Source organism: Delphinus delphis, chromosome 17 (assembly GCF_949987515.2).
Source record: "Delphinus delphis chromosome 17, mDelDel1.2, whole genome shotgun sequence".
NCBI classification, from domain to species: domain Eukaryota; kingdom Metazoa; phylum Chordata; class Mammalia; order Artiodactyla; family Delphinidae; genus Delphinus; species Delphinus delphis.
The window spans coordinates 60,622,663-60,636,051 of record NC_082699.1 but is presented as its reverse complement, the minus strand read 5'-3'; the positions used below and the strand labels follow the sequence as shown (position 1 = coordinate 60,636,051).

At 41.6% G+C, this 13,389-nt stretch overlaps 1 protein-coding gene across 3 annotated transcripts in view; it reads left to right on the top strand.

The window, feature by feature from the left end:
- SAMD12 (sterile alpha motif domain containing 12) overlaps positions 1-13,389 on the top strand; it is a 412,259-nt gene that overhangs the window by 171,849 nt on the left and 227,021 nt on the right. For all 3 annotated transcript variants that reach the window (XM_059995094.1, XM_069541569.1, XM_059995093.1), the window contains one exon: positions 12,208-12,337. In XM_059995094.1, the coding sequence (XP_059851077.1) occupies positions 12,208-12,337 (130 nt within the window). The remainder of the gene's footprint in view (positions 1-12,207; positions 12,338-13,389) is intronic.

The window sequence follows — 13,389 nt, the reverse complement described above, 5'->3', positions numbered from 1 at the left end:
TTGTTTCTTGTTCTACAAGGACAGTAATCCTATGGGATCAGGACCCCACTTTATGACCTCATTTAACCTTAATTATTTCCATAAAATCTCTGCCTCCAAATATAGTAACATTGAGGGTTAGGCCCTAGCATAGGTATTTTGGGGACACAAACACTTAGTCCATAACAGCCCCCACTGAATTAAGTTGTCATGTGGCTCAGTTGAATATACAGACAAATTATTTTGCCACCGAGAAGTCGTGGACCTGGAGAATGACTATCCTTTATGTAGACTTGAATTTTAAAGCCAATTAACACTAGTATTAGAAGCTTTACATAGACTGGCCCCTACCCTACCAGATTCTAGAGTTTTTAGGCTCTCCAATCCCAAGTCCCCATCCTGTCCCTGCTAAATACAGTTGCAGCAGCATTTTCTTAGTGCTTTTGTTTTCTCCTGAGTCCCAATAGCATGGTACCCTCAATTTCCCTAAGACCCGTCGGCCCTCTCTTTTTCTGTAAAATCATCCAAAGTGAACACTCAGCCTTTTGATTATTTTATTTGATCTTCACAACAACTTTGTAAGATGGGGAGAGATGTTTTTATTCACATTTTATTGGTCATGTAGTTGAGAGGCAGAGATGAGCATTGCCCCACTGTACAGTGTAAAATATGTGCCTCCTTCCATGATAAGGAGAATGGAAAGAGCCCTGGACTAGAGGTCTCATGACTGGGGCTGATCCCAGATCTAAGCTTGGCATACCCAGCTTATGACAAAGGCAGAGTTGGTTTTGATCAGATTTACCTTCATTGATTCAATCACAGAAGTCTAGCACTGAGAACCTCAGTAAGATAAGTCACATCTTTTTTTCCCTACATCCGTCAAGCCAAAGTGATATCATGATCCACGTTTTTCCCCTGTGTCCATCAGGCCAGAGTGATAGCATGGAGTAAGCATGGAGTTTGAGTTCACTAGCAGTGTGACCTTGGATGAGCTACTTTACCCCTCTAAGCCTGTTTCTCTATAAACTGAAAATAAAAACTACTTTGTAGATTGTTGGGAGGATTGTAGATTGTTGGGAAGGTTAAAGACAATTTATCTAAAGTACTTAAAACAATTCTTCCCATATGCTGTTACAGAAATGTACCTAATATTATGTCTAGAATGGCATTAATCCTCCCCTGCCACATTCCGAAGCCTGATTTGCTCCAACTTCACCAGGCCTGTTCTCCTAGCAATTTCAGGGGAGCAAGAAGAATGTCCAAGCACGGAGGGCCTCTGGACCTGGCCCATCATCACCTCTGCCTTGTTATTTTATTTTTACTTTTTATTTTATATTGGAGTATATCCGATTAACAATGTTGTGATAGTTTCAGGTGCACAGCAAAGCAACTCAGCCATATGTATACATGTGTCCAGACTCCCCTCCCATCCAGGCTGCCACGTAATACCGAGCAGAGTTCCCTGTGCTCTACAGTAGGTCCTTGTTGGTTATCCTTTTTAAATATAGCAGTGTTTACATCTGCCTTGTTCTTTTGATCAAAGCAAGCCACAAGCTCCTTTCTCTCCCTCCCCTAGACTCAAGAGATGGAGAAATAGATGCTACCTTGTGACCTAATGACCTGAGGTCATATTGCAAAGGGTCATTTTTTTTCTTTTTCTTTTTTTTTTTGCACTGAGGACATTTTTGTTATCAATCTACCACATTGTTGTTCCAAAGGAATTTTTGTAAACTTATGAAATGATGATCAACAACCAATTTTCTCGTTCCTGTTTGCTTTCAGTTTTGCTTTTGTTCATTCAGCACTCACGCAGGGGTACGTGCTCCGAGTGTACATGTGCCTTGGCGCCTCGCAGGCATAGCATCTCCCCTGTAGGGTGTGCTTATCTGGGTGGATGAGTGATGGGTTTTCCCACTGTACCATGAGCAGGCACACGGTACAGTGTGATCCTGTCCCTTCGTGTTCCACTTGACAGGTGCCACAATCTGGGCTGATAAGAAAGGCAGGCCTTGGGAACCAGAGCCATCTGGGATGCCAGAGGCATCTTGTTTCCTCTTGACTGCCTGCGCATGTCTGTTTATTCCCTCCATGAGGTTTTATTGTTAGAAGCCCTGATACCCAGTAGCGCACATTTGGGATGCAGCAGATCCTAACCAGCATTCCATGCGAGCATCTGCTTCACAGCTTGTAAGTGGTAGAGTCCACACATCTAGATGTGCACCTTTATAAATAGTTAGGTGCCTGGGGGATCTGGGCCATATCTTTGGTGTGGAATTAGGACACTTTGTGCCTGACTGTCCTGGAGACAAGAAAGAGCTGACTCCAAGTCCGAGAAAAACCACTGGCACAACCTATTGTTGGAAGACATGAGGTGATATTTGTGTAGTTGCAGCAAAGCCGGCCTGAATAAGGAGGACCATTGCCTTGTGTCTCCTAATTTGGTATCTTTGTTTTTCCATCTTTTTTTCTTTCCTTTTTCTACATGTTCTCACTCTCTCCCCGCTCCTATACCTACCTTCTCCACTAGTGCCTTTTCATCCTTCTCCTTTCCTATCAGCTATTTTTCTTCAGGTCTTAGCTCAGTACACCTAACACCATCTCACAATGCCTGTAACTCAGCTCAAGTCAGCTGGACTCCGAGGACTGTCTGTGTTCACTGCACTATTGCTTCCCCAAATCAGGCTTGGGAATCCAGCAGGAGAGTGTACTGATGCCATTCAAGGGATGTGGAGATAACTCTTCCTGAGCACATCTATGTGGCAGGCACTTCTAAGCATTTAGATAAACTACTTCTAATCCTTCTACCAAGGACAAGAGAGGAATTGTTTCCAGCATATTGAGGAGCATGTTTAGAAAGGTTTAGTGACCTTCCCAAGGTCACAGTGCTAGTGAACTCCAGAGCCAGCCTTCAGTCCAGGTCTGCAAGATTCCAAATGCCAAGTTCTTTCATTATATCACTCTTCATGTCATTCAAAAAAGAAAAAAAGTGAGGATCAGAGATGTGAGCTATCTTGCTAAGAATTATAGTGTTGGAAAGTCGCTGCATTTTTGGCTCAATATGAGAGAAATCTAATTGGAGGAAAGCCTGTTTTACTCCCAACCTGTGACTGTCAAAAGCACAGCTGGGACTTGAACCAGTTTTCCGACACTCAAGGCTATAGGAGCGGTGATATATGATGGACAGACCGTTGTTTCATTCCTTCAGCAAATTATTGTTGCTATGTGCCAGGCATTGTTCTAAAGTGTGGGATTCTTCATGAAATAAAAAAGATCCTTGCCCTTGTGGAGGTTGCAAGCCAGTGGAAAGAAACAGATAATAAACAAAAGACAAAATAAGTTAGCTCTGTAGTGTGTTAGAGGATACTTAAAATGGAGAAGGAAGCAGTGGAACAAGGTAATTAATGAGTGTTGGAAGCCTGAGGGAAGAATGTTGCATTTTTAATTAGGGAGATTAAGATAGGACTTATTGAAAATGTAGTATTTGAACAAAGGCTGGAAGGAAGTGAGGGAATTAGCTGTGTGGGTATCTGGGAAAAGACCATTTCAGGCAAAAGGAGGAGCGGATATAGTTGGCATTTGTGAGCAACAGCAAGAAGGCTGGTATAGTGGGAGCACATGTAGTAAGGAAAGAGTAGTAGTAAAGGTGGCATCAAAGATACTACGTGCTCAGATTGCTTAAGGCTGTGTTAAACGTTTTTTGGGGTTTTTTTGCTGTACGCGGGCCTCTCACTGTTGTGGCCTCTCCCGTTGCAAAGCACAGGCTCCGGATGCGCAGGCTCAGCAGCCATGGCTCACGGGCCCAGCCGCTCCGCGGCATGTGGGATCTTCCTGGACCAGGGCACGAACCCGTGTCCCCTGCATCGGCAGGCGAACTCTCAACCACTGCGCCACCAGGGAAGCCCTAGAAGACAGTTTTGAGAGGAAGAACAGGAGCTCATTTTTGGACAAGTTGAAATAGAAAAGTTTCCTAGGTTTGCAGATGGAACTGTGAAGTGATCAGTTGTATATTTGATTCTTTACTCTGGGGAGGCAACAGAGAGAGACATGCAATTAAAAGACGTGATCCCACGGACAGCACCAGTGTGATGTGTGGACTGGAAATCAGTGCAGTGGGTAGTGAGATTTGTCTTGAATTGCTCCAGAAGTAGGACTCAAAAATCAGTGAGAAAGATGATGGAAGTCTGACTTTGGCTTTGACACAAAGGACCATTTTAAACTACTAACGCTTATAGCGATGGAATAATGGTGTGTTTTGCAGGATGCATTTTCTAATGCTGTAAATTTTCAGGGAGGGTCTTGAATCTAGATCATCATTTTCTCAGATCTAGATCTAGATTTCTTTAGCTCTTGTGCAGCTTCAAAAAAAAAAGAGAAAAGAAAAATGTAGTCATTATTTTCAGTTAAGGGATTGACATTTGCTTTTTATGTATTCAAGTCAAGTTGTTTACACACACACACCCTTGATACATCCATCATGGCCCAGGTTTACTAGTCACCATTTTATGGATAGATGTCTTAAAGTGGATTGGACTCTTGCCTTGGGTTTAAACTTGAACATACTGACTGTTTAGATTCCTTCACACTTTCAGTTTCTGTGATTCTGAGCATTTAGGAAGGAAAAAAGCCATCAAAAATTCAATATGGACAAATTAAGGGAAAACAATTATGTCAAGCCAGATGTCTTTTTTTCCTTTAATGACACCACCATGATGATGCCTTAAAACAGTGGTTCTCAAACTTTTAATCCCAGGACGCTGTTACAGTCTTTAAAGTTATTGAGGACCTCAGAGACCTTTTCTTTACATGGGTGGGGCAGATATGGGAGAATAACCAAGTACCCTGTTTAATAAGGATCTCAAATGCTGAATTGAAACCTGCAAAATTGAGGTTCACAGAAATCTACCTTCAGGATAAGAGAGCTGTAGCTTGACAGAAATTCATTTAAAGAAAACACAAAGTTTTAGAACTTGCCCCTGAGTCCTGTATAGTCAATGATGATATGACTCAGTAATAATGAAGGTTTAGGCTTAATAACACATTTCATTCATCATATTTAAGACCGTGCCTTTTGAAGGAAATATTAACAAGCTACAATGCCCTGTGGAGGAGACTGGAAAGTCAAAGATCTAAAACAGTTGCTGTATGGAAAACAATTGAAGAAACTAATCAGTGCCACACTGTATACTTGGAAAAATTACTGAAGTTGCTTAGCCACTACTGCTACTCAGAGGTGTCATACTGCTCAGAAGAGATCAGCATCACAAATTAGGAAGCATAAAGTGATCCAGGTGATATTAAAGCAGTGGTCAAAGTTAGAAAATGTGAAAGAAATGAATCTTTCATTCATCCAAGAGGAAAGGTGTTCAGCTTCTACCTGGAAACTTTCTAGCAGTGAGATATCCTCTCTTGGGAAGACAAGAGGTTTAAGAGTGTCATTCATCATAAGATATTTTGGGTTGAAGCCAAAAGTGACCAGGTGGATGTTATAAACTACCCTGGGGATAGAATACAATAGAAGAGATACCTTTTAAAATTTGTCTAACCAGTTTTCCCATGAAAGAGTTCAGGTCGCAGAAGAGGGCATTATTAGTACTTAAGAATTATTTAATTAAATGCCAAGTATTCTGTGAACTAGCCCATCCTTCTTGATAATTAGAGGCCCTTTTTTTTGGTAAATAGCATAAAAGCTGCTAAAATATACATTAATAGGTTACTGTTTGTGTGTGTGTTTCTCTCCCCTCTCCCCTCTCTTCCCTCCTTTTTCCAATCTTGAGTAAGATGACACAATAGAAGCCAATAAAAAGAAGACCTAGAACTAAAGAAAAAACATTGCAAGATGGTAAGAGAAGGAAGAAGCATTTTTAGAGTTTGCAAATGCTTGCTTATAATGAGATGCTGCAAGTATGTTTACCACTTCCTGATATTTGGCCATAAAGCTTGCTTTGTCCTGCCAGTGGAAATAAACAACAGTCTTTGCTTTCTCTATTTTTTCACAATCAACCACTGGGCTTCATGTAAGCTTAGCTCCTTAAGAGTTTGTACAACTACTGGGGACTTAAAATTTCAGCATTCTCTTATAAATCAAAACACAGTAATTTAAAAGAGAATTTATATTGCAAAACAAATAAGGGATAATTGAATTACAAGATAAAATTTAACTTTAAAAGCACTTTGTAATATTGATATGTTCTTTCAATATCAAACTTCTTTAAAACATTTTTTATTACTTAGCAGAAATGCTTCAGGTTTACCTTAAAGAACTTAAAACTTGAGAACTCTTTCCAGTTAAATACAAATCAGAAGTTACTGTAAAATGTAGCTGAAATTATTGAATAAGGGTAAATTAAAGTAGGAATTACTTGCAAAATAAAGCAATTTGCAAACAACTTTTCCCTCAGGAATGTAATGTGTCTTTTGCATAAAGTGAGGTCTCTGTAAAACAGAAAGTGTGTATATGTCAATGCTACTCCCTCACTCCCCAGCTTACCCTTCCCCCTCCCTGTGTCCTCAAGTCCATTCTCTATGTCTGTGTCTTTATTCCTGTCCTGCCCCTATACACTACCAAATGTAAAACAGATAGCTAGTGGGAAGCAGCCTCATAGCACAGGGAGATCAGCTCGGTGCTTTGTGACCACCTAGAGGGGTGGGATAGGGAGGGTGGGAGGGAGATGCAAGAAGGAGGAGATATGGGGATATATGTATACATATAGCTGATTCACTTTGTTTTACAGCAGCAACTGACACACCATTGTAAAGCAATTATACTCCAATAAAGATGCTAAAAGAAAAAAAAGAAAAAAAACAGAACGTGAAGGCATCTGAAATACACATTCAGATTGTCTATAGAAAGGCCAGGACCAATTCAGAAAGAAAATGCCTAGAATTCCGCGTGGTGTTACAATGCATGGGGAAGGTAATGAACTGCCTCCGGCCTCTTTCAGGGGCAGCAGAACAAACCAAAAGTGTCTCCAGGGATGGAAATCCAGAGAATGATGTAGCAGGCCTGAGTGTAGAGAAAGAAATGGGGCAAGTGCTTTTTCTGATGTTTGCCTTGGGCAAGATTTTTTTATTATTTTCTACTGAATATGAAATACTATCTCTTTGCTTTACAAACTGTTATTTCGGTTTAGGCTCCTTCTGTGGGGGAGAAATAAAATGCAGCACATTCGAGAAAATTACCTAACGTTGGGTGCGGAGAGAGGCATGAGTGTTGGGTGGCAGAGGAAAGGAGGAGAGTTGAAGTAACACTATGGAGCTACGAAGACTGGACAACTCTGCACCTCCCAGCGGGACAATGTGATAAAGAGATTGATGTGCGTTTAACACGTGCTTGTTCCAAATGGCCCGTGGAAATCAGAAATCAGGTTATGTTTCTGCTTTATACATAGGTTCATTTGTGCCATCTTTTAGATTCCACGGATAAGTGATAGCATACGGTGGGTGTCTCTCTCTTGCTGACTTCCTTCACTTAGTATGATCCTCTCTAGTTGCATCCATGTTGCTGCAAATGGCGTTATTTAGTTCTTTTTTTATGGCTGACTGAGTCACTTTGCTGCACAGCAGAGATTGGCACACCATTGTAGATCAACTCTACTTCGATTAAAAAACGAAAAAGAAAGAAAGAAAAGAGCCTGGTTATGGCATTCACTCCCCAAGCCTGGTTGCTGTTGGGGTTGGGGGCATCGTGACAGAAGGGAGAGGAGCACAGGTTGACCTGGGCTGCTAGGCGAGCAGCTGAGGCGGAACAAACAAAAGTCTGCTCTGAGACTAGAGAATCTCGGCAGCGCGCACTGAGGCAGCTGAAGTCCACGACGGCTCTTCACAAGTTAGTGTGTATGGCTGAGTAATAGTCCCCTGTGTACATGGGCCGCATCTTCTTTATCCATCGTCTGTCAATGGACGCTCAGGTGGCTTCCATGTCCTGGTAGTGAGGTGGGTGGACCCAGAGACTGTCATACGGAGTGGGGTAAGTCAGAAAGAACAACACATACCGTAGGCTAACGCATATGTATGGAATCTAAAAAAAAGAAAACATGGTTCTGAAGAACCTAGGGGCAGGACAGGAATAAAGACGCAGACGTAGAGAACGGACTTGAGGATGCGGGGAGGGGGAAGGGGAAGCCGGGACGAAGTGAGAGAGTGGCATGGACATACATACACTACCGAATGTAAAATAGATAGCTAGTGGGAAGCAGCCGCATAGCACAGGGAGACCAGCTCGGTGCTTTGTGACCACCTAGAGGGGTGGGATAGGGAGGGTGGGAGGGAGATGCAAGAGGGAGGGGATCTGGGGACATATGTATATGTATGGCTGATTCACTTTGTTATACAGCAGAAACTAACACACCATTGTAAAGCAATTATACTGCAATAAAGATGTTAAGAAAATAATTATTCAGATAAAAAAAAAGTTAATGTGTAACAAACTAATAACAAGTTCATATTAGAGCCAAAGCTAAGAATCAGTTGATAAATGGGGCCGATACATGTATCACTATCTGAGTAAGAGACAGACAGGGCTTATTAATGGTAGGAATCTATCCCTCCCCACTGTATTTGTTATGCCTGTTTACATGGAGGCAGATCCCCGTAGGTTCATGTGGTCTTAAAAATCTGTACCTGAAGCTTTGTGTTTATTGCTGTCCAAGCATGTAACACCAAATTACTGCTGAGTAAGAGTATATTGTGAAGGCAAAGCAAAGCAACACCTGGATTGTTAGCCTCGGAACACCTGGATTTATAATCAAAGGAAATTTATAACACAAGAGTACATGGTAAGCTGGTGAGGATGTATTCTGAGTTGACTTGGTGTGTTTGGATTAATCTCCCCCGAATCTCCAGTTGATGAGACTTGTCTTGGAGCTGAGGGTGTTCCATTTCCTAGGAAATGAGCAAGTTAGAGAATGACCTCCTAGGAAGTTTGGTAAATTGAGGTATAAGCAATTTATCTTCTTGCCTTTCCCTTCCTAATTTACAGCCTCCTGTGACTGGTTTATAGGAGTTTTCAAAAGATGTGATTAGCTTTACTTGCGAGAAACTTACAAGGGGTTTCAGGGCAATGATGTGTCAGCTAAGAACCCATTCAGCTAATCTGAAGGAAAATTTTAGAGCAGGAAGGAGGCAGATTCAGAGGTGCTGACTTGTGAAACATGGTGGGAAGTGCATTCCTAGCTAAAAGAGCTGAAACTCTGGTTTCCTAATCATGCGAGGGAAAAGTGATGACTAGCAAAAGGGAAAAAGCTAAACTACAACAAAGCATGCACTCATTTGCACCATCCATGCCAGAGGCCCTTCTTCCTCATCAAAATTAGGAAAGCAATTGATATGGTTGTATGCAGTGCTTAGAGGGAAGATGGCTGGCAGTCTGTGACTAGAGTATGCAGAGTGGAAGGGAGAGACGGACAAGTTTGATCAGGAGCCACGTGAGCAGCACACAGTCGGGGTAGAGCAGCGAGGGCTAGACTTGAAATTCGCTGCTGATTAAAAGTAAGGCAGGTCTGTGAGCTCAGACTCAGTGAGAATGATTTCATTAATTTCTTCGCTTGTTCATCGTGGCTCTGTAGAGCATCTGTTAAGTGCAAGGCACTCTGGGGAGCACAGTCATAACTATTGTATCCTCACTGAGTGTTCCAGTTACTAGGGTTGCAAAACAAATTACCCCAACACTTAATGGTGGAAGACAACTGTACATATTGCTAGTGGATTATGTGTGTCTCTGCATCACAGCATCTGGACGTCTGAGCTGGAAGATTTGAATCCTGGTAGCTGGAATCATCTAAAGCTTGGTTACTCATTTGTCTGACAGTTGATAGGGTTGGTGGTAGCTGTCAGCTGAGACTTTAAGCTGGGGGATTGGCCAAAACTCCTCTACCTGGTCTCTTCATGTGGTCAGAGCTTCCTCACAATATAGTGGCCAGGTTCTGAAGGTGAGTGCCAGAGAGGGTGAGCCAGGCAGAAGCTCTGTCTCTTTTCTGATGTAGCCTCAGAAGTCACAGATAGCATCAATTCTGCTGTACTCCATTGGCCAGGCCCTCCGTGAACCCTGTCAAAATTCAAACAGAGACAACATCAACCCCAAATATCGGTGGAGGAATGAAGGTCACAATCAGTGAAAAGGAGATATGTATGTGTGTATGTATGTATCTGTGCATATATAAAATCATCTTTGGAAAAATACAATCTGCCACTCCTGAGAGTGAAAGAAAAAAAAAATACCACAGCACAAAGTAAAAAATGATGTTTTATTTGTAATTATTTTATAAGTGATGGTCCAAAGAATCATACAATTCAAAATATACTAATAAAAAATAACACCTGAACACTGTTTTCTAGACTTGAATCACCTGCATTTCACTTCCACTATTTTTACTATTACCATCTGTATTATTGTTTCCTTAATTTTTCTTGAAATGGACCCATTTTATTGAAGTATAGTTGATGTACAATATTGTAAGTTACAGGTGTACAGTATAGTGAGACACGATTTTTAAAGCTTATACTCCATTTATAGTTATTATAAAACATTGGCTGTATTCCGGTTTTGTACAGTATATTCTTGTAGCTTATTTTATACCTATTAGTGTGTACCTCATAGTCCCCTCCTCCTATCATGCCCCTCCCCTCTTCCGTCTCCCCACTGGTAACCACTAGTCTGTTCTGTATATCTGCAAGTCTGCTTCTTTGTTGTTATGGTCACTAGTTTGTTGTATTTTTTAGATTCCACATGTAAGTGATATCATACAGTATATGTCTTTCTCTGACTTATTTCACTTAGCATAACTCCCTCAAAGTCTATCCATGTTGCTGCAAATGGCAAAATTTCGTTCTTTTTTATGGATGAGTAGTATTTCATTATATATATATATATATACACACACACCACATCTTCTTTATCGATTCATCTATTGATGGACATTTAAGTTGCTTCTGTATCTTGACAGTTGTAAATAATGACCCAGGTTTTTATTAACTCAAATTTGTTTTAAAAGCAATCTAGGTATTACTACAGAAAATAGAATGTATTTTTGCCATAATTTATTTGTCATAAAATAAAGGTAACCTTAAATATAAAAAAAGTAAAACACAGCAGTTGTTATATGCTAGATGAAAATTCTGCTTTCCAGTGACAGTTCCGAGGCTGAAGGAAGCCCTCTCTTTGTCAAAGATCATGTTAGCAGGTGTTAGAAAGATGTTAAATCACACATACAAAATCAAGGCTCTCCCCTTCACATAATCTGAGAGATTGAAAGAGAAGTGAAAGAGAATGATCCCTAGTGAGGTCAGTGATATTTAAGGCCAGGTCTGTGTACTGTCCAACATCCTTTAGAGAACTACTTGTATTAAAATCCCGAACCAGAATGCAAACACTGATCCAGAATGATAAAGATTATAGCTAGGTAAGCTTTCACTTAGCCTCAGCCAAGTCCCTGGGATCTATGAGGCAGACCAGCGTCTAGCACAGTTGATGCTTGTCGATGAATGAATGTATTTCTAACCTGCCATTGGTCAAAGGCTGGGTCCTTTGCACCTCCGTGTTCTGTTTTGTTTCATAAGCCTCCCTGAAAGATCCAGTGAGCAATAAATGACTCCGGCTAGTTGGCTTCTACATGAAGTCTAGCTACACTCATTATCTTATTACCATTCCCCACGTGCTGGTGGAATTGACTTTTTCCTTACCTACTGTGCATAACTAATTCCTAGACTTTACAGGGCCACCCTAAATCCAGAGCTCTCAGGAGCTATTCATATGTAGGTATCTAAAGCCTATAACATTCGTTCCTAAAATAATTATTAGCACCTGCTGGGACCAGTTATCCTAGGTCCTAGAGATATCAGAGGATAGTGAGAAATGGACACTTTCTTGGGATACAGAGAAAGGCCACTTGGGGGCAGCTGTTTCACCCCTAAAATTCAGTCAATTGCTTAGCAACCTAATTGTCTTGTTGTTAGAGGAGTCATCAGAAAACACTACTTCCTGGGGACTTCTCCCAGTAGAGAGAATCTGAGAATAGGTGTAGTTTTCATGGCCTTCTCCACCTGGACCTTTTCTTTCTGGCTTTCAGGGGCATGGAGAAGTTCTGCAGAGGCTCAGAGGAAGACAAGAGTCAGATGTTTATCTTCAGGGAATCCAGCCTGTAGCCTTTACCACACTAGAGGACTTCTAACAGCAGTGCCTTTCTAGGCATGAGGCTGGCACTAACAGATCTTCTTTTCCGTCTGTATTTATAGTCGGCTACGGTGAAGCTGTCAAAACCAGTGGCTCTGTGGACTCAGCAGGATGTCTGCAAGTGGCTGAAGAAACATTGTCCGAATCAGTATCAGATCTACAGTGAGTCATTCAAACAGCATGACATAACGGGTAAAGTATGCAGTATCCGAAATATTTCACTCCCTCTCCCTCTTCCCATCTCAGTGGCCTTTCCCACACCCTTAAAATGAAAAAGCATCTCCCTGCTGAAATTGTCTGGCATGGGTTTACTTTAAAAGGAACGATAAATTCCAGATCCGGGCACGCCATGCTACTTAACAAGCATAAGTGGGAACATGGATTTTGAATGTCCAGTATAAAAGTATGTGGTAATCAGGGTAAGGGGTTGGGGGATCCTAGAGAAAATAAGAGTGTAGCAGTCCTAGAGTAAAGAAAGGGAGGAGACCCTTCAAATTAATTTGGTTACAGGGTCCGTAGGTAGATGTTTTAAGAAGAAAAGTTTTCTAAATAGGAAAATTCTGGACTGAATATAATAATACTAACTCACTGCCCCTGAGATGAATACCCTCAAAGCACAAATTAAGACTCCCTTTAAATCAAGGGGCTTCGAGTATTATATGTGGAAGTTGAGAAGCACTTGGCAGCAGGAAATATGACAGCATAATGAACTGTAAAAGCCTGTAGGATCGTGTCTCTCAATTGGAGAATGGAGTGGGTAGGAGGGAGCGGATAGGTCCACGGTGGGAGCCCATCAGAGTAAGGGGGTCTTTTGCAGACCTCGCCTGCCCACCTGCCTTGAGATGTTGCTTGATCGTGGGTACCATTCCTCCCACCCTCCTCTTCTGCAAACCCTATAATGAAAGATAGGATGGAGGAACATGCTCTGTGCACCAAAACTGTGCTTCAAGGTGGGAAAAAGTGTTGAGAAGACCTGATTCCAGTCCAGATTCTTCTTTTTTCTAAGCGAAAACTGACCCTCTAGTGGGAAAGGGACTTGCTGTCGAGTAGCTCAGCACACCTGATGCCAAGCCCTTTCCAAACTCATACTTGGCATCTTCAGAAATGCTAACCTCTATATTCACTCCCGTCACTTTGAAAAGGGTCACGTCAAGCAGAAAGCATTTATTTTTGCAGTTCAGTTCTTACCCTGTAGCTTCAAAATCTGGGGCAGATCGTACCTCCTTAGAGCAGGACTAGATGGG